Source organism: Phocoena sinus, chromosome X (genome assembly GCF_008692025.1).
Source record: "Phocoena sinus isolate mPhoSin1 chromosome X, mPhoSin1.pri, whole genome shotgun sequence".
Taxonomy (NCBI): Eukaryota; Metazoa; Chordata; class Mammalia; order Artiodactyla; family Phocoenidae; genus Phocoena; species Phocoena sinus.
The window spans coordinates 41,532,911-41,559,724 of record NC_045784.1 but is presented as its reverse complement, the minus strand read 5'-3'; the positions used below and the strand labels follow the sequence as shown (position 1 = coordinate 41,559,724).

The following is a 26,814-nucleotide window of genomic DNA, read 5'->3' as shown; positions in this document are numbered from 1 at the left end:
TCAGCCTCTTGGCTACTTTGAGCCAGCCTGGCCGCTATGGTCCAAGCTAATACTCTCTGTTTTTCTCCTTGTCTTTCTCTCTGATGACTTACAGAGTTGGTGTTGATCCAGATCAAGACCCACCACCCAACAATGACAGCTTCCAAGTCTTACAAGGGGTAAGTCACAAGAGATGCTTCTTCCCAGGGAGGTGTTATTAAAAATAGCTAAAATTTATTGAACGTTTACTACACGCCAAGCAGTTTACGTGGATTCCCTCATTGTGGTCTTGTCAACAACCTTATGAAGTAGGAGCTGTTATCCCCAGTTTACAGATTAGAAGCTGAAGTTTGAGAGTTGAAGTGAGTCATCTAAGGTCAGAGAATTTGAAAATGATGGAGGCAGGATTTGAGTCCAAAGTCCCTGTTCTTAACATATTAAGGGGCCAAAAAGTATGTTTAAGCTGACTCCCTACCTTCCAAGAATGGATATATGGATACATCGGTGATTGGCTTACGGTAACTGGTTCTGGGAAGGAGAGGGATGTGATCAACTCTGCAGCCCAGGGAATCTGAGCAAGAGAGGAGGGACGCTGGGTGACGGCGTGGGCGTAGCAGAGCAGCAGCCCTCAGCCCCATAGGCGATGAAGGTCACAGCAAGGCTAACGGTTAAGGTTTGGGCAGGATCGTGGTGGCAGTGACAGCCTGGAGTGGAAGCTGTAGAAGCAGGTGAGGGCAAGAGCGCTATGGCCGCATCTCGTGTGACAGCAGGGAAGAGCTCCTGCTGCCACAGAGAATTCTGATGGAGACTGGGGTGGGGCGGGGGTGGGGATGGTGGGGGAAGAGGCGCGTGCTGGTCCTTGGTTTTGCCATCTGCTCCGGTCACTCTTGCAGCATAATGCACTGCCCCAAACATAGGAAGGAAAGTGAACAACAATTTCGTATCCACATGCATTCTCTAGGTTTGGAAAGGGCACGGTCGGGACAGCTTGCCTTTGCTCCATGAAGAAACCTGGGGGTAACTCAACAGCTGGGAGCTGGAATCATCCAAAGGCTCATTCGCTCATATGTCTGGCACCTGGGCTGGGAGGACTCAGACTAGGACCAGCGACTAGAATGCCTGTGATGGCTTCTCCGTGGCCTCAGGGTATGGGACTTCTTATGTGATGCCTCAGGCTTCCAAAAGCCCCTGTCCCAGCAAGCAGGGTGGAGACTATGTGGCCCTTTCTGGCCTAACCTTGGGAGTCACAGAGCATCACTTCCGTGACTTTCTCTTGGTTACAACAAGTTGCTAGGGCCAGCCCAGATTCAGTGGGAGGAGATAGAGACCATCACCTCTGGATGGGAGGAGCATAAGCGAAGTGGCAGCCATGTTCTAAAGCTGCTGTATCAGCCCTGTTGTGGGGCTGGTGGGCTCATTCTGCCTCCAGGTTTTTGGGTTTTTTTGTTTTTCTTTTTGCTGTACGCGGACCTCTCACTGCTGTGGCCCCTCCAGCTGCGGAGCACAGTCTCCAGACGTGCAGGCCCAGCGGCCACGGCTCATGGGCCCAGCCGCTCCGCGGCACGTGGGATCCTCCTGGACTGGGGCACGAACCCATGTCCCCTGCATCGGCAGGCGGACTCTCAACCACTGCGCCACCAGGGAAGCCCTGCCTCCAGGTTTTGCTCCTTCCCCAGGCCAGCATTTCCTGGGCAGGCAAGGTGGGGGAAGGGAAAGTCACGATAGGAGCAGAGATGTGTTTCCAAAATGTTATTATTTGGCCTTGGGAGTGAAGAACTGTTTTGTTCAGCATACAATACCCAGTGCTGAGCACAGTGCCTGGTCCATGGCGGGGGGGGGGGGGGGGGGGCTGATCGGTATTTGATGGGAAGATGGGGGAGCGAGAGCAGCACAGGGCATGGGAAGCTTCACTCACCACGTGCATGTGTTGTCCACAAAGCCATGTTGAGTGTTTTTCTTTCAGTCAGCTTTGCATCACACTCGTCATTGCACTTAATCCCAAATCCAGTCTGCACGTCTTAGATTCCCTAGGATCTTCTAAATGACTCCAGCTACCGAATCTGATTTAACACATCTTGCAAAATGTGGTGCCGTGTGGGGCCCAGGGGTGCCACCACAGCTTTCTCTGAGGGTGGTTACAGCCTGATGAGCCATTCTTGGGTTGATGCCCCTTAAGGGACACAAAGCCCTGACCTCTGAAAGTTCTAGGCATTTTGGGAAGAGCTTTCAGTGAGCTTCACTTAGAGATTTGGTGCCCACTTTAATGGTGCTCCAGAAGACCTTTGCGGCTATATTAGAATTGGCCATTGTGCCAGTTGGGAACATGTGGCTTCAATGAGAAGCTCTTTTTGAAAAGTTGCTATTTGACTTGAGCTTTGATTAAGGACTTAAGAAAACAGGGGTTCAGGAACTGTGCACCTGGCAGCCAATTTAGAGTCTGACAGTTTGGGTTCCCCCAAACTGGGATCTGAGGAAACCTGGGTGAAATTCATGATGGACATCCTCATTTCACCGAAGGGAAAATAATGGCTCTGGTAGGATACACATCCTCCATAGACCTGTGGCCTGTCAAGTTAATTTTGTAAGAAAAACAGGTCACTGCCAGGTGGATATCAAGGGTTTGGGGCAATTTCATCTTGACAGTTCCAAGTTGGTCAACATCGACCCCCTCCCCCCGGCCATTTTGCTGTTTTCCATTGCTCCTGCCTCTGGACTCAAGCATCTGTGAAAGGAAATACATGAAATGGTTTGGTTGGTTTCATGTAGCTGAATTTACTATGTCTCAGAGACAGTGGGCTTGTAACTAGACTTCGTAACAAACATGCTGTGGAAATGTTTGAAAAGCAGTGGGTCCTAAATGCTAAGGGTTCTGGCAGTGCATTTAGTCCATGCAGTGATAGTTAAGGTAGCGCCCCCAGCCTCAGGCAGGGCCAACATTGGAAACCGCCCTTTGGGCCAATTTTGACCAGGCAGGTGGTAGCCACTTCCGCTGCACTCCCAGTGGCGCCCCTTTGGCCGGCCCTGGTCAGGAGCTGTGTCACACCTTTGCTTTAACCACCCTCCTTCCAAACCTCATACGCAGTCGTGCAGAGGGCCCTCAAAGGCAGTTTTGTTGGCATTTTGAAAGTCTTTCAAGATTGCTGTCAGAGGGAAGAGATATGGGAACATATGTATATGTATAACTGATTCACTTTGTTATAAAGGAGAAACTAACACACCACTGTAAAGCAATTATACTCCAATAAAGATGTTAAAAAAAAAAAAAGATTGCTGTCAGACTGGGAAAAAAAAGACGAACTTCAAGTTCAGTTCTTCGGGACACCTTCTGAAAAATGACTCATGCCCTCATGCAGAAAGGGCCTCATTTTTCCAAGTCCTTCTGACCTGACTTGATCCAGTAAGCCATTAACAGGGCTGGGAGCACTCAGTGGTCATGAGAAACCAGTAAAACAGAGAACTAAATGGGCTTCTCAGTTTTGGGTGAAACCCTGGGTTCCTTGCAGCTTCCGCTGAAATGGATCCAGGTCACATGCTCAATGTTGCCATGAAACTGAAATCAGAGGTGGGGGAAGTCCAGATGTTTGTTCCCCATCTTGCTAAAAGCAAACAAACAAACCAAAAAGTGATATTTGATGGGAAAGCACAATTTATAAGGAGCACGATTTTCCTCACCGGTCCTAGAAGCCCAAGGTTATAAACAGAATCATGGCTACAGAGCCACAGAATATTAGCTCATGTGGGCGAAAGAAGGGAGCTGTTGGCCAGAACTTTTGGCTCTATGTGAGGGAAGCATAAGAATATCGTGGATAGACTTCAGCTTCATGTCCCTGGCAAGTTTGACTCATTACAACAAAACAAAACAAAAGACTCAGCTGCTTTGTTTCTGTGGAGGTCTTGGTGACTTTGCAACCAAAACAAAAACAAGCCCAGCTGGAGGCAAGCTGCCTGGTCCTGGGGGTGGCCTCCCAACCCATTCAATGGGGCATTTTTCATGCCAGATGCAGCTGAGATTTATGTTGGCCGGACACGCAGACACATCATTCACTTCCTTCCCCAAGTTTACAGAAGCGCGCTCATTGATGAGGCCGCTTTGGAGTAGGCAGGAACACGAATCTGAATGTATCCCGCCTCTGTCATCTCAGCAGGACAAGGTCACAAGCAGGATATTAGTGGAACGTGGGGGAAGGGAACCACTGTGCTCGTGGTGTGTGTGTGTGTGTGTGTGTACCTGAAAACTGCAGAAACTCAGCTGTTTATAGTCGCATTCACATATACCTTTCTGGGCAAGTTGGATTTGTTTGTTCCTGAGTCCTCCCCCAGTTTCCTTCCAGGCTAAAATCTGACATCCAGTCCCTTAAATCTTTAACTTCAAACAGTTGCTGAAGTGCCTTTCCTCAGATTACTACTCTCTGACTGCCTTCCCCACCACACTTTTTTGTTTTTCTGATGGCCTCCCTTGGCCCCTGATTTCCCTTTCTGCTATTCTTTTTTTTTTGTCTTAGAAGTTCAAAATTAACATTTATTCATTCATTTGACAAATATTTATGGAGCATCTGTTATATTTCAAACATTCTTGCAGGCCCTGGGAATACATTTGCAAACACGACAGATGAATCTCTGTCCTTAAGGGCTTGGTGACAATGTGATGAAGGATAAGGGTGGAGGGTGGCAGAGGTGAGATGGTGGAGGGCCTTGTCCGCTTCTCCAAGAGGGACCGTGAACCTCCCCCCCTGCTGTTCCGAGTGTCCCCGTGGACAGCAGCCTGGGCATCACCCGAGAGCTCGTTAGAAATGCAGACTCTCAGGCCCCACCTGAACCCACAGAATCAGAATGTTCACTTTAACAGGGTGCCCAGGAGGGTTGTGTGCACTTTACAATTTGAGAAGCCCTGGTGGAGGCAGTGTGGAGCTCTTAATTCCCTGTTTTTAAACCCTGTGTTACCCGCTTCTGAGAAATCTTGGCCCCATCATCCCAGGGACATGAGAAAGACCCAAATCGGGTTGCATCAATTATGTACTCTTGTGCTCTGCATTAGTTTCATATCGTTGCTGTAACAAATTACCACAAACTCAGTGGCTTAAAACAACACAGTCTTATAGTTCTGTAGGTCAGAAGTCTGGTGGGTTCTACTGGTTTCTCTCTTTTAGGTCTCTTAAGGCCAAAATCACGGTGTCAGTGCGGTTGGGCTCTGGGGGAGAAGCCACTTCCAGTCTCCTTCAGGTTGTTGGTAGAATTCCCTTCCATGTGCTTGTAGGACTGAGGTCCTCTTTCCTTGCTGGCCATTGGCCGGGAGTCAAGCTCAGGACCTAGAAGCACCCGCATTTCCTGGCTCTTGACCCCCTCCACTTCCAACTATGAAAACTTCATACCCTGAATCTCTCCTGCCTCTTCTCCCACCGCATCTCTCTGACTCTCTTGCCCGCCTTGTCCACTTTTCAGGGCCCATGTGATTATACTGGGCCTACCTGGAAAACCTTAAGTCCACCCACAAAGCCCCTTTAGCCGTGTAACGTTAACAGACTCAGGCTCCAGGGATTAGGATGTAGAAATCTTTGGGGGGCAGGGGCAGTATTCTGCTCCATCTCTGAAAAAAAAATAAGCTGTTCTCATTATTGTAATGACCTTAACATAAAAAATACATCTCTTAACAATTAGAATGGAATGAAATATAACTCTACCCAGAAATCATTATTCATTAGTTCTAGAAAAATTATTTCAAAATAGGACCTTTTTGCCACTCCCCAGGTCTTCAATCTGCTTTCTTTTTCTTCACCCCATATGTATCTGTCTGTCTGTCTCCCCCTCTGGAAATGTGCTCCTCAAGTGGCAGGTGCTGGGTCTCATTCCTCTTTGTGTTTCCAGCACCCAGCATGGTACCTGGCACACAGTAGGTGCTTAATGAATGCAGGAGAAATAGCCATTCATTGTTTCATGCTCAAAAATTGGTGATAAGCAGAGCTAGTGGTATTTATTTTCCTGAAGGGGCTTCTCTATTAACAATTTCAGTAAAATGTTTTTAAATCCCTTGTGTAGGGCTTCCCTGGTGGCGCAGTGGTTGGGAGTCCGCCTGCCGATGCAGGGGACATGGGTTCGTGCCCCGGTCCGGGAAGATCCCACATGCCGCGGCAGCGGCTGGGCCCGTGAGCCATGGCCGCTGAGCCTGCGCGTCCGGAGCCTGTGCTCCACAACGGGAGAGGCCACAGCAGTGAGAGGCCTGCGTATCGCAAAAAAAAAAAAAAAAAAAAAAATCCCTTGTGTAACTCATAAGGACAGAGAGCAGAATGGTGGTTACCAGGGGCTGGGGGATGGGGGAGGGGGAGATTTGGGGAGATGTTTAAGGGTACAAACTTGCAACTAGTAGATAAACAAGTTCTGGAGAGCTAATGTACAGCATAGTGAATGTAGTCAACAATACTATATTATAAACTATAAAGTTGCTAAGAGACTAGATCTTAATTGTGCTCACCACAAAATAGAAATGGTAATTATGTGACAGGATAGAGGCATTAGCTAACCTACGGTGGTAATCAAACTGCAATATATAAACATACCAAACCAACACTGGTGTACACCTTAAACACACGCAATGTTATATGTCGATTATGTCTCAATTTAAACTTGCCCAGAGTCACACAGCAGGGCGAAGGCACAGTCAGGAGTAGAGCTAGGACTTGGGCCCAGGTAGTCTGTTGAGAAAGCCTGTGATGGTTACACCTACGCCTCTTGGAGCACTCCATTGCCTTTGAAACATTTCTCAGAGATGCCATCCTTGTGCACAGCCTTGAAAGATGAATAGGGATCAGCCAGGTAGGTGTTGTGGGTGGAAGAAGGTGAGAATATGCAAGGGTGTTCTGGATTCTAGAAGCAGCCTGAACTAAAGACATGGGGGTGTGAACTGTCCTGGTGGGGATGGAGGTTTTGAGGAGGGTGTGGTGGGAGAGCCAAGTCCCCACTTTTCCTCTGGGCAGCCCAGGCAGGCGGCCCACCTACTGTAGGATCACCTGCACCCACACCGACCCCTGCTTGGAGCCCGCAGGAAAGGCCGGCTGGCTTGTGAATGGTAGCCGCCCAAATCATGCTAGGAAGCAGTTGTTGGTTGTCTTCTGGGTCAGCTTAAAAAAATCAGTCCTGTTCCACAGACCCTCCCCGATTTCCCCAAAGCCTCTATATGTGGATTTATCCAAGTTCTTCCTGTACATAATCATGCTTCTGGCCCCATCTCTTAGAATAAGAAGTTGTTTAACACCCCCGTTACAGAGTTGCACTTTTTATTTGCCCTGAATTTGTAACCCTTCAGGGTTGGCTCTTAGTGTCTTACATTTCTAAGGTCGCTTTATCTTATTTGTGGACTGTAGGCATATCTCTTTGTAGCCTGAGAAGACCTTTTCTTAATTTGCCTTCAAAAAAAAAGCCTTTCCCTTGCTTTACTCATTTTCATTGTCCCTCTTGGGGCTTATATAGGTCAGTCTCCTGTAGCCTCCTTAAGGTGAGATGGCAAGAACTTAAGTGTTGCAGGTGATGAGAATGCACTGTGATTTGATAATGCAGAGGTTAGGATGACAGAATAGGGGTTTGCCATTTTTATTGTTATTTTAGTGGAAGAGCAGACAAGTGACTTTGGGGAACTTGTCTTATGCCCAATGGTTTATAGCATCCTTCCAGAAGATGTTTATCATCTTGCTAGTTTTTTCTTTAGTAAGATTCTACAGACACTTAGAACCAAGAGCTTGGAGCCTATCACTTTATAAAGAAGCATTTAATTTTTTTCGTAAAACGGTCATCTCTCAAAAAAGTCATCTACCACTTTTCCACTCTGTCGTGTGGCATTTTGAAATCTCCCTAGAGTTGTCATTGGGCTAGCAATTAATTACCTGAAGGAATGATTGTTATCTGCAAATAGAGACATTTCTGTGCCCCCTTTTCCCTATGTGATTTATTAAAATGTGAAATAAAGTTGGTCTCTGGGGTCTCTCCTTTTTATTTCCTCATCCACAGAAGGGCCCATTTAACTAAGCCATTTGCAGATATGTCACTAAACATTCCTCAAATACCGTGGGGGACCCTGTTTTTAAAAGTCATCTTTGCCGTTGGAAATATTAGGAATTTAAATAGTGCTTGCTAACTTCCCTCCCTATGCTTGTCTGTATCTTCTTACCTTCTCAGAGATTTCTGACTCATTCTTGGCATCTCTACTACAGGTAGAATTTACACCCACCGAGATTTGGAACTACATACTTGTAATCATTGACTCAACTTTTATTTGGTTATTCTTTTTTTTTTTTTTTTTTTGTGGTACGCGGGCCTCTCACTGTTGTGGCCTCTCCCGCTGTGGAGCACAGGCTCCGGACGCGCAGGCTCAGCGGCCATGGCTCACGGGCCCAGTTGCTCCGCGGCATGTGGGATCTTCCCGGACCAGGGCACAAACCCGTGTCCCCTGCATTGGCAGGCGGACTCTCAACCACTGCGCCACCAGGGAAGCCCTATTTGGTTATTCTTGATTGCCCCTTACTTGTAGAGCTGCCTCTCCCTAGAACATTCAAGAGGAGGATGATAAAAATGGCTGCACTTCACAAGCAGCCTGTACTTTCAGAGCTTGTCATCCAGCAACATAGAACCCCAGCACTGCCCTCAGACTGCTGCCATCAGTCCACTTTTTAATATTAATTGTGCTGCTTATACTACTCACACAGAACAGATTTCCTAAACCACAAATGAATGTTTGATTGTGCCAGTTACTTTGAAAATGAAATGATGGGGATGTTTGAGTTGGAAAGACATGAGAGGAGTAGTAAAGGAACGTACTACTTGAGGGCAGAGACAATAACAGAGATGCTGATTCTGGCTCCCTTTCCCCTGCCCACCACCCCCCCCTTCCTAAAGCTGGGAGGGCAAGTTACTAACTGCCTGGAACACAATGCAGGTGCCTGGGTAAGGACCCCAAAGAGCCCTTGGCTGGTTTGTCAGGAAACTCAACCAAGCGTGATTTCCCCAGGCCAGCTGTGGGGGACCTGGAAAGTTGGTTTTACAGATGCTTTCTTTAATCTTCTCTATAAATCAATTTTGGCCTGTTAGGATCTAGATACTTTAGGGTAATTAACCTGCTAAAAGGCACTCTGAGGAAAATTACAGTAAAAATGCCAAAAGAAATTTTGTACTACATTGAGTTGGTCTACTCTCAGACATAACCAAGCCTGTTTCTTTGGGGATTGATTTGTCTGCCTTTTGGACTTATTTGATTTCTTTTAAAATATTACCTCCCGATAAATCTTTGAAATTTTGGTGATACAGGATGTTTGACTCTGAGCTCAAAATCTCTAAAGGTTATGGTTAAAAGGGAAGCTTTTGCCCCTATTTCAATCCCTTTTCTGCAACTAAGTATCTTTCTTCTTGTTTGTTCCTAGGATGGTCCAGATACTGCCAGAGGAAACCGGACAAAGCAGGAGAGTGCATGGCTATTCAGGCTGTGGTACAGCTTTGACCACAAGTATCCTTTTAAGAGGATTCCCTGTATTTGTGCAACATCAATGATGAAATCCTCTTGTTGAGTTGTCAGTGAATGACTTCTGATGAGCAAGGAAAGATGTGTGCTTGCTGCTACAGGTGTAGTCAGTCCTCTCTTGGGACACATGCAATGATCATTCAACCACAGGCAGTCATAACTAGCATCTCTCTGGCCAAGAAGAATGTTTGCACATCATTAGGGTAGCCAGTCCACAGCCTGGTAGACTCACGTGGCACTTCAGAGCTTTGTGTCCAAGGGAAATATGCCTGTGTAGGTGAATTAGTTAAAATTCCACTTGAACCATGCTGTGGTCAGGAAGGGAAGTGGAGGTTGGCCAGTTAATCCGTGTGGAGAGGATGATTCCTATTGGCTGAACCGAGTCTGGCCAGGTCTGATCCTGGCCTTAACTGGACCACATGCAAGGCAGACTCTGTTCTAGTAGATTCACTTGGCCCCAGGTGAAAAATTAAAAACCAAAAAGTTACACTTTCATGGTTTCTTAGGTTGACATAGCGGTCAAATGGGTAGGTAGCTTATATATGGTCTTTGGAGACTTTGAAAGTGTTTAAAATTTTTTTATTGACGTAAAGAATACGTATAGGAAAGTACATAAATCATAATTGCTCTGTGAGTTATTGCAAAATAAGTACACTCAAAACCAAACGGGTCACGAAACACAAAATTACCAGTTCCCCTCATGCCGTAACCCAATTACTGCCCCTTTCTCCTCCCCAAACATAACCACTCTCCTGACTTCTAGCAACACTTAATAATATTACCTGTTTCTGAACTTCGTATAAATGTGATTATAGAGTGTTTATATTTTAGTATCTGGTTTGTTTGGCTTGACATTATTTGTGCGATTCATCCATGTTGTAGCTCTAGTTCATCTATTTTCATTGCTGTATAGTATTTCATTGTATGACTATATCATAATTTATTTATCATCCTGTTGATGAACATGTAGATTGTTTCTAATTTGGAGCTACGATGAAAAATACTGCCATGAACATTCTTATACATGTCTTTGGTGCATGTTTACATACATTTTTGTTGGGAATATACCCAGGAGTGAAATTGCTGAGTCATAGGACATGCAAAGGTTCAACTTTAGAAGATGATGTCAAACAGTTTTATAAAATGGTGGTACCACTTTTCACACTTACCTCTAGTGTATGAGAGTTCCATTTGCTCCACATCCTCACTGACGGTTGGTATTGCCAGTCTTGTTAATTTTAGCCCTTCTAGTGGATTTATAGTGGTATTTCATTGTGGGTTTTTTTAATGGAAGTATAGTTGATTTACATATTATATTAGTTTCAGGTGTACAACACAGTGATTCAATATTTTTATAGATTATACCCCTTTGTGGTTTTAAGTTGCATTTACCTAGTGACTAATGAGGTTGAGCACCTTACCATATATTTACTGGCCCTTTGGTATGTTCCTTTGTGAAGTGCCTGTTCAAGTCTCTTGCCCACTTTTCTCTTGGGTCATTGGCCTTTTTATTACCGATTTTAAGAGTTCCTTTGTATTCTAGATATTAGTATTTTGCTAGTTATATGTGATAAAAAATATCTTCTCTACTTGTGACTTGCCTTTTCACTTTTAGATAGAATATTTTGATGAACAAAAGGTCCAATCCAATTTCTTGATCTTATCTGTTCTGGTTATTATTGTTTGTGTTCTGTTTTAGAAATCTTTGTCTACTCCAAAGTCATAAAGCCAATTTCCTATGATATCTTCTAGGAGCTTTATTGTTTACCTTCTGTACATCTGTGTTTGTTTGTTTTTTATATAAGTGACAGACATGAGCAATGAAAAAGTATAGAGAAAATTTGAGATGCTCTAGATGAGGTTATCATCTTTCATCTTTCAGAGGTGATTTACCTTACATCTGGTCAGTGGCAAGTTTAGGGGAATGAGCAATTCCAGATCACTTTAATCCAATCAGGAATAAAGGTGATATGAATCTGGGCTTCAGTTCCTGTGAGGGTTAGTCTGTTTTCTGTGTGCCCTTTCTTCTAGGGTTCCAACCTAGAGCCTAGAGTATTTATGTAGACTTCCTCAGAAGACCCTGGACTCCAGTTTTTGTCAGATTCACTGTTTTTGTGAGTCTGCCAGATGCTCTGCTTAGCTTCTCAGGTGCTTTTAGGGAAAACGTGGCTCACCGTGTGCAGGGCTCACCTCTTGGATTTCCTTTTCCAGACTCTGGCCCTCTTCACTGCCATAGTAGCTTTCTGATGCCATTAAGCAGAAAATTTTGTTGTGTTTTATTTTCCCAGCTTTTCTAGTTAGCCTCAGTTGAAAAGATGGTTCAAATTACCTTGTTTGCTATTAACTAAAATAGAACCCCCCAGGGATTTTTTTAAGTTATATGAACTTTGTCTACATTGTAATTCAGAATGCATGTTACTCACTGGGCTTGGAAAGGATGTAGAGAAAATTGGAGAGAGTTCACAGGAGAGTGACAAAATGCTCAAGTGATAGATCATTTGGACAGTAAATGAATAAGGAAACATTGGGCTTGAACTACATTTTAGACTAAATGACATTTAGGCATATGCAGAACATTCCATCCGACAACAGAATACACATTCTCCTCAAGTGCACATGGAACATTCTCCAGGATAGATCATATGTTGGGTCACAAAACAAGTCTTAGCAAATTTATGAAAATTGAAATCATACCAAGTATCTTTTCCGACCACAATAGTATGAAACTAGAAATCAGTAACTGGAGAAAAACTGGAAAGTTCACAAATATGTGGACATTAAACAACACACTCCTAAACAATCAATGGGTCAATGGAGAAATCAGAAGAGAAATTTAAAAATTATCTTGAGACTAATGAAAATGGAAACACAACACAGGAAAACTTATGGGATGCAACAAAAGCAGTTTTGAGAGGGAAGTTCATAGTAATAAGTGATACATTAAGTGATACATTAAGAGAAAAGAAAAATCTCAAACAACCTAACTTTACTCCTCAAGGAACTAGAAAAAGAAGAACGAAGCCCAAAATTAGTAGAAGGAAGGAAATAACAAAGGCCAGAGCAGAAATAAATAAAATAGAGACTCAGAAAACAATAGAAAAGATCAACGAAACTAAGAGTTGGTTTTTTGAAAAGATGAACAAAATTGATAAGCGTTTAGTTAGACTAAGAAAAAGAGAAGACTCAAATAAATAACATCAAATGAAAGAGGAGACATTACAACTAATACCACAGAAATATATAGGCTCATAAGAGACTACTGTGAACAATTATTCACCAAAAATCGTATACCCTAAAAGAAATGGATAAATTCCTAGAAACATGCAACTTACCAAGACTGTCATGAAGAAATAGAAAATCTGAACAGACCAATACAAGCAAGGACATTGAATTAGTAATTAAAAACCTCACAGCAAAGAAAAGCCCAGGACTATATGGCTTCACTGGTGAATTCTACCAACGATTTAAAGAAGAATTAATCCGGGAATTCCCTGGAGGTCCAGTGGTTAGGACTCTGGGCTCTCACTGCCGAGGGCCCAGGTTCAATCCCTGGTGGGGGAACTAAGATCCCACAAGCCATGCAGTGCAGCCAAAAAAAGAATTAACCCTTCTTAAACTCTTCCAAAAAATTGAAGATGGGGGAATATTCCCAAATTCATTTTTTGAGGCCAGCATGGCCCTGATATTAAAGCCCACCAAGGACACTACAAGAAAAGAAAATTACAAGCCAGTATCCCTGGTGAACATAGATGTAAAAATCTTCAACAAAATACTAAAAATCTGAATTCTATAGCACATTAAAAGGATCAGACATCGTAATCAAGTGGGGTTTATCCCTGGGGGATGCCACATAATCAATGTGAACACCACAGTAACAAAATAAAAATCACGTGATCGTCTCAATAGATGCAGAAAAAGCATTTGACAAAATCCAGCATTCTCTTATGATAAAAACTCTCAACAAATTAGGTATAGATGGAATGTACCTCAACATAATAAATGCTACATATGACAAACCCACAGCTAACATGATACTCAATGGTGAAAAGCTGAAAGCTTTTCCTGTCAGATCTGGAGCAAGGCAAGGGTGTACACTCCTGCCACGTCTATTCAACACAGTACTGGAAATCCTAACCAGAGCAGTTAGGCAAGAAAAAGAAATAAAAGGCATACAAATCAGAAAGGTAGAAGTAAAATTGTCTCTGCAGATGACATGATCTCACATATAGAAAACCCTAAAGATTCTACCAAGAAATTGCTTGAAGCTTTTAAACTAAATCACTAAAGTTACAGGAGATAATATCAGCATACAAAAATCAGTTGCATTTCTATATACTAACAATGAACTATCCAAAAAAGAAATTAAGAAAACAAATCCATTACAGTAGCATCAAAAACAATAAAATAGGGCTTCCCTGGTGGCGCAGTGGTTGAGAGTCCGCCTGCCGATGCAGGGGACACGGGTTCGTGCCCTGATCCGGGAAAATCCCACATGCCGCGGAGCAGCTGGGCCCGTGAGCCATGGCCGCTGAGCCTGTGCGTCCGGAGCCTGTGCTCTGCAACGGGAGAGACCACAGCAGTGAGAGGCCCATGTACCACAAAAAAAAAAAAAGAATAAAATACTTAGGAATAAATTTAACCAAGGAGTGAAGATCTATATACTGAAAATTAAAGAACATTGACAAAAGAAATTAAAGAAGAAACAAGTAAACGGAAAGATACCTGTGTTCATGGATTGGAAGAATTAATATTGTTAAAATGTCCACACTGCCGAAAGCGACCTACGGGATCAGTACAATCTCTACTAAAACTCCGATGGTATTTTTCACAGAAAAAGAAAAACCATCCTAAAATTTGTATGGAACCACGAAAGAACCTAAATAGTTAAAGCCATCTTGAGGGAAAAGAACAGAGGTGGAGGCATCACACTTCCTGATTTCAAATTATATTACAAAGGTACCGTAATCAAAAAAGTATGGCATTGGCATAAAAACGGACACACAGATCAAAGGAACAGAATAAAAGTCCAGAAATAAACCCTTGCATATAGAGTCAAGACCAACATGCCAAGGAAACACAATGGGGAAAGGGAAGTCTCTGTAATAAATGGTGTTAGGAAAACTGGACAGCCACATGCAAAAGAATGAAACTGGACCTCATCTTATACCGCTCATAAAAATCAACTCAAAATGGATTAAAAACTTAAATGTAAGACCTGAAACCATAAAACTCCTAGATGAAAACAGAGGGGAAAAGCTCCTTGACATTGGTCTTGGCCCTGATTTTTTGTTGTTGTTGTTGTGTTTGACACCAAAAGTGCAGGCAACAAAAGCAAAAATAAACACGTGTAAAATTTTTTACATCAAACTAAAAAATTTCTGCAAAGCAAAGGAAACCATCAACAAAATGAAAGTCCTAGGATGAAAAAGATTTTTCTGAGCTTAGAATTCTATACCCAAACTGTTAATCAAAAATGAGCAGGGCTTCCCTGGTGGCGCAGTGGTTGCGAGTCCGCCTGCCAATGCAGGCGGCGCGGGTTCGTGCCCCGGTCCAGGAGGATCCCACGTGCCGCGGAGTGGCTGGGCCCGTGAGCCATGGCTGCTGAGCCTATGTGTCCGGAGCCTGTGCTCCGCAAAAAAAAAAAAAAAAAAAAGGAGGGTGGCTTTCAGACATGCAAGAATTCAGAAAGTTTAGCACCGTGCAGACTCTAAGAAGGGGGGAAAATAACATAAGGATTAAACGAAACAAAATCCAACTAAGGGGACAGTGATTTGTTATAACCCAGAAGAAGTGAACAAGATCAAAGAGAAATTAAAAGAAGATCTTTTTTTTTTTTTTGCAAGATACTCAAATGTTCTTTTCTAACAAAGTTTAAATGACATTGTATTACATTTCCTTTAATAGTATTCCAACCACTCTGCTTGGTTACAGTGAATAATATTCATAAATTACATTATTACAAGTGCTGCTTACTGGTCTTTAACATTAGGCTCAATCCATAGACAAAGCAGATATTTGCTTATTAGTTACAGAATGCAAATGTTATATATCTACAGTATAAAATTAATTATAAATAAAAATTAGAAAGGAAAAAAATTGAAAATAGGCAGGAATATAAATGAATTAAATTTACCATCCTTCATAAGAGGGAGCTAAAAGCTGACTACAGTTTATAAATCAGGAAATAGGCGAAAAAAACTGTATTCTATAAAGCTGTAATGGTAAATTACCAGAGAGACTGGGTGGGAGGGAGGCTTGATATTTCAATTTTGCCCTTCCAACAATCTGAATATTTAAAATCTATCTGTAAATATTTTTTCTCTTTTAAAGAAGTTGTTAGAGGGCCTTCTGTATTTGAGAAGAGCGAGCTTGTCTTTGAACTGCCCAAGACGGAACTAAAAGGTAGCCTCTGGGTTCACCGGAACTCTTTTGTATTAGTCATTCTGCAAATCCAGCTGCTGTCAGCTTCTGAGCTGAAGACACAAGGAAACTGATAGGCCTGTAGGGGCTGTTTCTAGGAATGAGGACAGCAGTCAGAGGGGGCTTGTTCTGCTTGTAGAGTCCCAGCAGAGCCCGCACATCCTCCTTTGATGAGTAATTCCCAGTCAGAATTTTACCCAGGGCTCACCCTTCCATCTCCTTCTGTAGAGAAGCCTTTTCTCTCTCATGCTGCTCTGAATGAAGACAGGAAGTGATGGTGCTCGGAGCAGTCATCAGCTTGGGTACAGACAGCTGTGACTCCTTCTCACCTGCCTTTAAAGTCTCTCGGCCTTTCCTGCATTTGAGGTGGCCCTGTAGGTCTCCACCTTTTCCATATTGCTTTGGCTCTGGGTATCAGAAATGGTCCCAGCTCCATCGTAATGTGACACAGGGCTGCACATTTGCCAGCACAAATATCCGTAGATTGGCAAACCCTGAGCCGGTCTCCACAGAACAGTTGACCTTCATGTTAGAACAGGGGGCTCAATTGAGGGCAGGTTTGCTTCTCAGGGGACACTGGGCCGTGTCAGGAGACATTTTTGTTGTCACACCTGAGGGAAGTGTTGGGGGTACTCTAGTGGGTAGAGGCCAGAGATGCTGCTAGGCATCCTACAACGCAGGACAGCCCCCTACGACAAAGGGTGATCTGGCCCACAATGCCACTAGTGTCGAGGTGGAGAAACTGTGTTGGAGAGTCTGGGAGAGAGGCAGCAGGTAGAGGGAAGAGTAGTCCTGTATGGGAAGGTGGGAGGTTGAGGTCTGAGTGACCTTCGTGAAACCGTTTTGCCTTTTGCCGAGTCCTCTCAGGTCCACCTCAAACATTTCCACCATGTGACATCTGGGGGGAGGGGACCCAGGGGCTGTAACATCTCCACTCCAGCTACACGATTTCCTGTTTCCAAAACATGAGCTGGTTGTGTGTCAAAAGCTAGAAGGCTGATCAAAACCAAAATTCTCATTCAGCATAACAAAGAAGGCAGAAGGGTGTTCTAATTAATCAGATATTCTTTTTAACTGAAAATGAGGAACCGCCAACCTGAAAGTTAACAGGTAACATTTAAGGCTGTTGGGGCATAGTTTAATCTTGGATTCAGACTGTTGCAGACTACAGGTACTTTCTGTATTGTACTGGTAAAATGGGGGAAAAGAGGCTTTTGGGGGGTAGAATGCCAGATGATTTACTCTTTGGGATTTCTAAACACATTTTGTTGGGTGTGTGTTTTCTTTGCAGGCACTTTTCCTTAATTCTCTTTTTAAAGTTACTTGAAGCCCATCCTCACACACAGTGGCCCCCCATTAACCACCACTCTCCCAGCCTGGTGTGGCTTGCTCGCTCGATGTCTGACCAGTCCCCAGGTGTACGACGTAAGTACAGCATGGCCAGGTTGCCATGGTAACACTGCAGTTCTTCTATGGCCTTTGCTTTGAATTTCTACCAAACGTGACAGAGAACAGCATCAATGTCTCCTTCTCTTAAAGATAGTTGAGGCTTCCAGCCTCCCCAGCCCCTCCCCATATACAAATGGAATTCCCGTGCCACCTCTGATAAACTGTTTTTAAATTACAAAAAATGGGTCAGATGCCAAGAACACCATTTCCTTAGAACTGCTCCCGGTTTTGTAAAGTGATTTTTAATGCTTATGGTGAGTTTTTAGTGGAATATGAGCCTAGGTAATAATGCCAATTACCTTTCCTTTTATGTTGGAAGGATACAGACCAATAGATTAAAAAGTTACTTTTATAATTTCCCATCCCATTTTATTTAATAAATCTGTCTTATTTTGAATGCTAAATAGTTTGCTCAGTTTGGACCTCTGTGTAAAGTGACAGTGTGGGCCATTTGGATGTGTTTTATCATCAGAAACAGAGGGTAGTGACTCGGCATCCTCACTTCTCCCGCTAAAGAAGCTCCAACTGATTACACTGTTTGATTTTGTTTCACTGGGCTTACGTGTTTCTTTGCCTTCTAGCTCTAGTCTCCTTTAACCAATTTCTAAAGCCTTCCTTCTTACTTAGGTTTTACAAGGGTCACTTTTCATGTCTCTGTAATAGTAAAGTAACTAACCCACTATGAAAACTTTATAAAAACCTTACCTAATCGGAAGCTTACCAACTATTCCTCACACATCAGTTAGGGGTATCTGGCCTACCTTGAACTCAGCATAAACTCAATATACTTCCAGGGACTTAAATTGAAAGTGCTCCCCTGACCACTTCCAGAGCCTGCCCAAGGTTTGCTTCCTGGGGTAATGTTTGGGCTGTGGACTTCCCACAGCCAACCCAAGATGCGGTGACTTGGGCTACAGGCAAGAACCACCCTCTATTCTGCCGTTACTGCCTTGGGCTGGGGTCCTGACTGGGGTCCCAGCCACCTCCAGACACGGAGAGGCCTGCTGCTGAGAGAGTGAGAGCAGAGAGTCTTTGGAAGTTTAACTGAGGAAGCCAGAGGTGAGAGAATGGAGGGGGCTCCATGTGGAGTCTAGTGCCGGGTGAGGGCATCAGATGAGCCATTCTCTGGGCTGTTTGACACACTTTTGGGTGGGCCCCCCCCATCACCTGTAGGGCGTTTTATACTTCACCAGGATTCTTTGGGAGATATGGAAGATGTTCGTTATTCCTCATTTCCACTAACTGTAAATGAAATTTAGGTTTGAGAACCGCCTAGAAAACAGTGTTCTTCCACCTAACGAAAATGATCTGTGGATATTTAAATGCACACATTCCCACGACACTCTTGCTTGCAGGTGTTTGCAGGGTTATTTCACTCCATTTCCATAGCAGCCCTCACTGGACAGCTAGTTATGTAATTACACAAACCTTCAGCTGAACACAACTTTTGTCAATCCTGTCATCTGGAATTCAAGGGTGTGGGATAGTTTTGTCGTCAGCATAGAACATTCCTTAAGCTTCCATCTGGAAATCCCTCTCCACTGGGTTTTACTACGTCCTTGTTTCTGAGTGACCTTTCCTGGGGTACTATTTGTCTGGGCTTGTGAGTTTCATCATGGAATGGGACAATATCCAGTCTTGTTTTCTCCTGTCAGTGAATTGTGGCCCTGCTTCCCACTGCGAGGGGTCAGAGTGGGCCACGCCGGAGCTTCCATCTGGGGGTTCCTCTGTGCTGCTGGGGAGGGAGGGGCTTGGCTCCATTTGCAGAATTCCCCGCACATGCAGTTGTTCTGTATTCCTCTGTGTCCCCGTGTGGCTCCTAACCTCGAAACAGCAAAATACGTGCCAGGAGAGTCTTCTCCTGAACATTGGGAGCTAAGGAGCCCTGGGAGAGAGATTTTGACAGAGATGAACAAAAACATTACTTAGCACATGTATGAACAGGAGAAATGGAACGTGCTAAAGCAGGGAACATGATGTCATCTGTTGTTAAGAAAACCATCATGGAGCAGATGGAGTTTCAGGACTTTCAGAACTACTAATGGGGAGGAGGAAATTGGGGAGTTTGGAGTGAGCTTTAGAATTATGCTCTGCCCGAGTCAAGGATGTTTATTGAACTGTACGTTTGCTCCCTGCCTCATTCCGGTGAGGGATGGAGGCAGCGATCAAGAGGACTTGCGTGCTTGCCTGTTAAAAAAGTCGGAGCCCTGATTAAGTGGAGTCGCACTGTGGAGAGTGGAGAAGCCGACGTCACTGAGAAACAATGCAGAAAACAAGCATGTGCTTGTCACTCTTACGTGCCCAGAGATGGGCCAGAACCCACGGGTCCTCCCTAGGTCAGTGCATTTAACAGGCGTTGATCTAGCACCTCCTAAGAGGTCAGCAGCGCAAGCAAGGGCGCCAGGAAGAGGAGGAGATCACTGCTCTTCGGTGATTTCTCGCGTAGATGGGGATCCCCGGCCCCAACACGGGAGAATCTACCCCAAACTCGGGCAGCGAGACTGAGTGGGGGCCACATGGCTGTCAGGGAGGCAGGCTCAGCATCCCACACCAAGGAGACCCTGTCGTGTAGAGGCTGAAGGACCGCAAATGCACTTTGAAGGGAGATGGGAAGTAGGAGAGAAAGAACCGTTTACGTGGAGCGGCTTGGAAGCATATGTTTGCCGTTCAAGGAAGAAGCTCCCCGTGTTTGACGGCCGTGCAGCGGGGGCCCCTTGCTTTGCTTGTTAAACCATCGGAGGGTGAAAGGTTGTGCCTGACTTGATGCTGCTTCCTGACACTCTCCCCATAGTCTCATAGTTTCAAGTGGCTGCCACTTAGCCTGCTTTGCTCAGCCTTGTCTGTTCTGCTACCACCGCTGCCTAGCATGAGATGCCCCACCGGTCCTCTTCCCGACAGGGTGATTTTCATATTTTTTATGTGGGTAGAACCAGTCTAGGGACAGCATAAATCCTAACTCTGCTTCCAAGCAGCTGGACAGCCACAGGCAAATTCCATGGGTTCTCTCAGGTTTTCTTCTCTGTGACCCGAGTGTTTGTGCCCTTCATAGGGAAGGGGTGAGGATCAAATGAGACCTTCTGTGACGTTCCTGGCAGACGTATAATAGATGCTCGAGAAAACGTCCCCTCCCTCTCTGTCCCTCGCTTCATCCACCTGAGGGCTTCCTTCCCATCAGGGTGTTTCTGTGGGGACAGGAAGGAAATCCTAATTATGGCTTATCCTCTTCCCTGAATTGCTGACTAGGACAAAGAGTAGTTCAACTGTAAACCAGGTGGGTTTACGGTGGTTTGTACAGGGCAGGAGGCCGCCTCCACCCCCGGAAGACCTTCCCAAAGAAGGGAGGACCTGAAACCTATTTGTAGGTTTGCCCAGGGACCTTACTCCTTCCTACCTTTGTGGGTTGGGAAGCCGAAAATTGGAGCTGATCTCCCTTTCTTCCCTTTTGTCACTTTTTGTCCCCAAGCTGTCAGGCATTTAAAATCAGAACTGCTTTCTGGTGTTTGAAGTGCTGGTTCAGCAACAGCCTTACATTGACTAGCACTCTACAGTTTGCATCCAGTTATCATGCTAGAGGCTCAAGGCAGGCAAGTTTTATGATCCCTCTTTTCAGATGAGGAGCTGAGGTTGGGGTTGGCTTCAGCCCAGGAAAATAGTGGTCTTCCATTTGTTGTTGATGTTCGTGGTGTTTGTTGCACGTTTCAGAACCAAGAGCCGCTGAGAGAGGAAGATTCTGATTTCATCCTGACCGAGGGCGACCTCACCTTGACCTACGGGGACAGCACAGTGACTGCAAACGGCTCCTCAAGCTCCCACGCAGCCCCCACGAGCGCCGAGGAGGTGCTGGAACGAGACCTGGGAATGGGAGAGCAGAAGGTTTCCAGCCGGGGCACCCGCCTGGTGTTTCCCCTGGAGGATAACGCGTGACTCCCCGCCCCGAGCCCTGAGTGACGGGGTAGGCCCACTGGCGGGGTGAGGATGGCTGCGAGCTTGACGTGGGGCCTTGACTGAATGGAACTAAACACTTCTATTTTATTGGGGTCTGAAGATATCTTCACATTTAAAATTTAACCCAAGACGCAGCTAGTGGGGCTAAAGTGTCTCTAAATCAAGACAAATGCAGACCTATTCCCACTTTGTTCACATAGTAGTGCGCTGTTCAGAGTTAAACAAACAAACAAACTAATAGCATGCTTTAATGCTCTCTTCATTCATTCACCTGCGGACCTGAACAAGATGTGGCAGGGTGAAGAACTCCTGGGGGTTCTTCCCAGGAGAGGCTTCATATCCAGACACAGAGATGCAGGTCTGGCTGGTTGTAGGAATAGCAAGGGGGGGAACAGGCTAGAAAAAGACCGTGAAGGAAGGCAGTTGAGATTGGACCTCCAAGGATTGTGAGAAGCTGGTGTTAAACGGGCCAGAAAACATGAAAAAGCAATTTGAGTGGAGGCTCCAGCAGCGAGGCTGCGTGACTGCACCCTCCTATCAGGATTCCTGCCCTTTTTGGCTACCTGTGTTTCCTCTAGACTGAAGGGTGGAAAATATGTCCATGAACATTTCAACGTGGGGGAACGAATTCCAATTCCTTCTCTGGAAATCTCCATAAAGAAGAAGTTACTGAAATGTTTGAAACCAAAGGCAAAAGAGTGTTGTACTGTTGTTTTTAATTAATCTGAGGACAGGAGAAACTGTTTAGAAACTGATGGTGATATCACTGCAAAAATCAGTCAGTTCTTGAAGGCTCCCATATGAGCTGACTGCCTGGAAAACGATTAATAGGACTGGGTTCTATTGTGGGTTTAGAAATAACACCACAATTTGTGGGGTGCCATTTTATCTAGGGAAGAGAAGGCAGTAAGAAGCCTAAGAGGGAACAAGCTAGAATTCGGAGGGAAGAAATCTCACTGCAAACAAAACTAACTGCAAAGAAAATACAAGATAGTATTCTTACGACTGAGTAGAATTCCAAACTTTGAGCTAATAAATACATGAGATTTCAGTGGCCAAATGGGGAATCAGAGGCAAGTCAATGAAAAGTTCAGCATTATTCACCTTGATGGAAGTTTCTGTCTACTATAAACAGATTAAGAATCCAGATGTCTTGACATTGAATGCCATGTAGAGAAGGGCCATTTTCTTGGTATCTGGGGAGGCTTGCACCAGCTTAATGTGTAAGTGTGCTTTAAAATTTAGGTTTTTAGTTTGGGTTCTTTGTGGATGAGCTGTTCCACCTGCCCGCACCTGCAGTAGGTGAAATACTGAGAGAACTCTTGGAAACCAAGTTTGAGATTCTCCCCATGTCTCTATGCCTCAGTGCTAGTATATTTGAAAACCCAATTTCTAAAAAATGCTTTCATAAAATGTGGGCATTTTTCTTATTATGGCAGACAAAATAGTGGCCCAGTTCAGTCTAGGACACCCATAATGAAGTCAGTCATTTAATCTTCTTGATTCGCATTTTTAATGGTTAATTTTTAAATAAGACATTACTTGATACTTTGTTTTTGAATTGATAATTTGTGCAAACCAGGAAAATTTTATTATTAGGTTAAGCCATATGAAATTGCTGACATTCAACCATTTAAAAAAAAATAGGGCAATTTCATATGGTTCAATATAATATAACTGAATCATTTTTTATTCCCCTCTTTCCTTCGTATCTACACTAAAGTCCATTTTGATTTTATGATCATCCATGGGCTTTGTCCTCTTCACTGCAAACATTTTATTCTAACCTACTTAAATATAAGTAAATGGAGATTTGCTAAGGCTAAAAGTTAGCTAGGTTTGTAATTATGTGGTTGGATTTTTTATTCAGTGGATCAGAGTGAATCACTGACCTGTCGTCCTAATTTTGGTTTGTAAGATGTGGAGATTAATCCTGACCTTACCAGGGGTCATGGGAAGTGAGTCCACTCATCAACGTGCTTCCACCTCTCAGAAGCATCATGCCTGTGCTGAGTGGCAAAAAAGTAGGCCTGAAATCACCTCACTCAAGGCTGAGTGTCTGTTGCCAGTCTGGCAGAAATCAGATCGAAACTGCTAAGTGATGGTGCATCCAGCTGAAGAAAAGTTCCCCTGAGAGAGTAATCCCAAGTCATCTTATAAACATGCTTGTTCTGGGTTAGGGGGATGACAGTTCAGTAGTCGAATGCTCTAGAGCACAGGTTCTCAAACCTGGCTGCACATTAGGATTACCTGGCCAGTTTTTAAAACTATTGATGCTAGGGCCCTACCCTCAGAGATTCAGATTCAGTAGGTTTGGGGTGGGGCCTGGCTGCCATGCTTTGTTCTAGATCCTCAAGGATTCTAATACACAGCTAGGGTTGAGAGCCTCTAGTCTAGAACTTGCAGTGGACCCTATCTGGAACCTTAAAGAATGGCCTAGCAATGAACGTTTTATTTTAGTTGTTAGTCATGTGGAACAAACAGTTGTTGATCGGTAATACAGACTGGGCAGATATGAGAGTTTCATGCTAATCTTTGCAGAAGTCGAGAATGTACCTCTTAAAGTGCAACCTAGGGCTTCCCTGGTGGTGCAGTGGTTGAGAGTCCGCCTGCTGATGCAGGGGACACGGGTTCATGTCCCGGTCCCGGAAGACCCCACATGCCCTGGAGCGGCTGGGCCCGTGAGCCATGGCCGCTGGGCCTGCGCGTCCGGAGCCTGTGCTCCGCAACGGGAGAGGCCACAACAGGGAGAGGCCCGCATAACACACACACACACACACACACACACACACACACACACACACACACACACACACAAAAGTGCAACCTAAAAGGTCACTTTTGAAAACCTTAGAGCGTGAGAAGGAGAGATGGGCGACTTGAGTGTATGTTTGGCGGGGGGGCGGGGGGGATTAAAAACCTGTCATGTTTGCCCCCATCTGTGGGAAAAAAGGGGTTTTGTCTTAACTGAGCTGCAGACTAATCAAATGTGAAGGTTTCTGAGATGGTATCTTTGCAGTTTAACCTGAGATTATATTAATAGTCCCCATTGCAGTCAAGTGAACTTTCTTTCTCTTCACACTTTGCTTGTCCCCATGCCTGCATCCACGATGGACTCCTCAGGGTAAGGATGGGCCCATTTATTGCCTGAGCAGAGGCCCCGTATTAAGTGGAAAGTTGTGATCACTTTGCTGTCACGTGGGGGTGGTGTCGGTAGCAGGTAATTAAGGAGATGCAAACTTTTGTATAGCACCGACACAGGAAAGACAAAAACACCTGCAATTCCTTTTCATACTCTTTTTGGGGACTACAAGGAGAACTGAACTAAAGAAGGAAATTTGGTATTTCTTCCTAGGAAACAGGTATAGGAAGGGCATATGTGATTAAGTGGACTCTGACCATCAGGACTCAGAGTGACCAGACAAAGCATTGATGCCCTGCAGCCCAAAATCACGCTGCGACATCAAATGTTTCATCAAGCAAACAGCAAGGCGCTCTTTACGCCGTGTTCTCTAGACCTGAAAATGTCCTTCATGGTTCAGTTGACAAAATCTCTTCAGAAAACCTGAAAGAATGTTATCTCAGCTATCCGCGAACATTTCAGTCTCGGGCAAAGAAGTAATGGTTCTTTCCAAAACAGAAGTCTGCTTCACGCACACACCTCCCACCCCCCATCATAGCTCTCCCTTTCTATGTCCAGAGTGGAAGTTAATGTTATCATGTCAGCTCTTTAATGTGAACAAAATGATTGCTAAATGTAGAAACACCGCTGATGCGCTCAGGGGAGGTTGCTGGCAGGGCAAACAAGCAACTCATCAGAGGGGAAAATCATCCGCTTGGAAACCTACCTTGGTACCCATTGCGAGTTCTAAGAGGTAGATCAGAAAGCTGATTTTCCCATCTGCTATAAAATGCAATCTGGACTGAGAGCATCTGGAAAGTCAGCTTTCTGATTCAGTAAGTATATGACTCCTTATTCCACTTCAGAAATGGGACACTTGACAGGTTTCGTGCCTGCTTTTTGATGTTGCTTCTATAGGTGAATTAGTGTAGGAGCTAGTCTGTCAAATACAGTAGACTGGTATCATTGAATTCTGATCTCTTCTGTTGTTTTTTTAAATGAGAATCTGGCTCACCAGTGTCAGTTGCTGCGTTCTGATACAGTAAATTGAGGGCATCTAGTGGCCAAGAGTTAGAGTTTAGAAACCACCCACCTGAATGCTGCTTTCACCATGTGGATACCTCAAAAGACCTTCCCTCTTTCTAAAACCTGATAAGAACAATCTACAGAGAAATATTCTGGAAACCAATGCTAGTGTCTAACAAGGAAAAGCAAGTAGGCTCTTTGACAATCCTTTCAAAACGAGACCTAGAAATAAACCATTTTTTTTCCAGTTCCAAGTTTCATAAGCAGTGTTTTTATAAATTAACAAACCCATCTTGTCAGCCAGTGCTAGCAGAAATTGTAAAGAGCAAAACCAAAGTTTTTGATGTCAGTTTTATTTTTGTAAGCAGGGTATAGTCTAACCATGGCCCACATGGCGCACACAGGCAGCCAGTTTTCTGCTACATGAACCTTGGAAAAGATGAGAAGGAAGGGCTGCCTGTTCTGCTGCCCTTTGTAAAGGTGTGTACCAGACATGAGAGTGCTCGGGAGAGGGAGAGGTTACCTTCTTATCCTGATGGCCACCTTTTCAAATGGGTTCACAGAACTGCCACATGTCATGGTCAGCTCAACTCTTGGCCAGTGGAAAATTATCTGGGCCTGTATGTGTTGGGGGAACTCAGGTGGAAAAGGACTTGGAAACAGCATGAAGAACTCTACATCTGCTGTCTAAAGCACTTCAAAAAAGTTAAGATCCCAGTGTTACTGGGTGAGTATCTAGCTGCATGGACATTTGGGGGTTGACTTTAGTTGTGATTATTCCAGCTTTGGGCTTTGGAGAAGCAGTGGGATGATTTTCAGTCATGTGGGTGTTAAGTCTATGGATTTGGAATTTGTCCCTGAAATCACTCATTCGAAGTATGACTTCATGGTAGGGTCACCTCCTAGGTTTTGCATTTTTTACATAAAATACATCTGGTACTTCTTACTTAGGAAGTTTTACTATGTCTATTAAAATGATTAAATGGGAAGGCCACCAAGATTCATTTAATAGCTGAAAAGCAGTTTTTTAAATAGAATAGGATGAATTTAATTATGGGCTGATGTGACCTTCTGGGGAATTTTTTTATAGAGAGCTTACATACTGTAATTGGGGAAATTTTTGTCTTTTACTTCCATTCAACAGTAGCAAACTGGTGGCTTTATAAAATTAACATAGGATGTTATATAAACATGTTATATAAAATAATATTAAAGTATGTCTAACTGTGAAAAAGTGAAGACTTGGAGTTATCAGCAACCTTTATGTGCAATAAGAAAAACTGGAGTTAGGCCCCCAAAGTGCTCCCTTTCCCTAGCATTTTACTTAAATGTTTGCCTTTGTGTATATGTTTAGATTGATATTATAAAGCTAGCT

General features: G+C 44.2%; 1 protein-coding gene across 4 annotated transcripts in view; it reads left to right on the top strand.

Moving 5' to 3' along the window:
- Positions 1 to 26,814, top strand: part of SLC9A7 (solute carrier family 9 member A7) — a 154,536-nt gene that overhangs the window by 126,345 nt on the left and 1,377 nt on the right. For 2 of the 4 annotated variants that reach the window (XM_032619553.1, XM_032619550.1), the window contains 4 exons: positions 95 to 158; positions 9,381 to 9,463; positions 17,218 to 17,323; positions 21,050 to 23,968. In XM_032619553.1, the coding sequence (XP_032475444.1) occupies positions 95 to 158; positions 9,381 to 9,463; positions 17,218 to 17,323; positions 21,050 to 21,271 (475 nt within the window). In that variant the 3' untranslated portion in view covers positions 21,272 to 23,968. Of the gene's footprint in view, positions 1 to 94; positions 159 to 9,380; positions 9,464 to 17,217; positions 17,324 to 21,049; positions 23,969 to 26,814 lie in introns of those variants that run through there. The other 2 variants (XM_032619552.1, XM_032619551.1) reach the window with 2 other exon arrangements.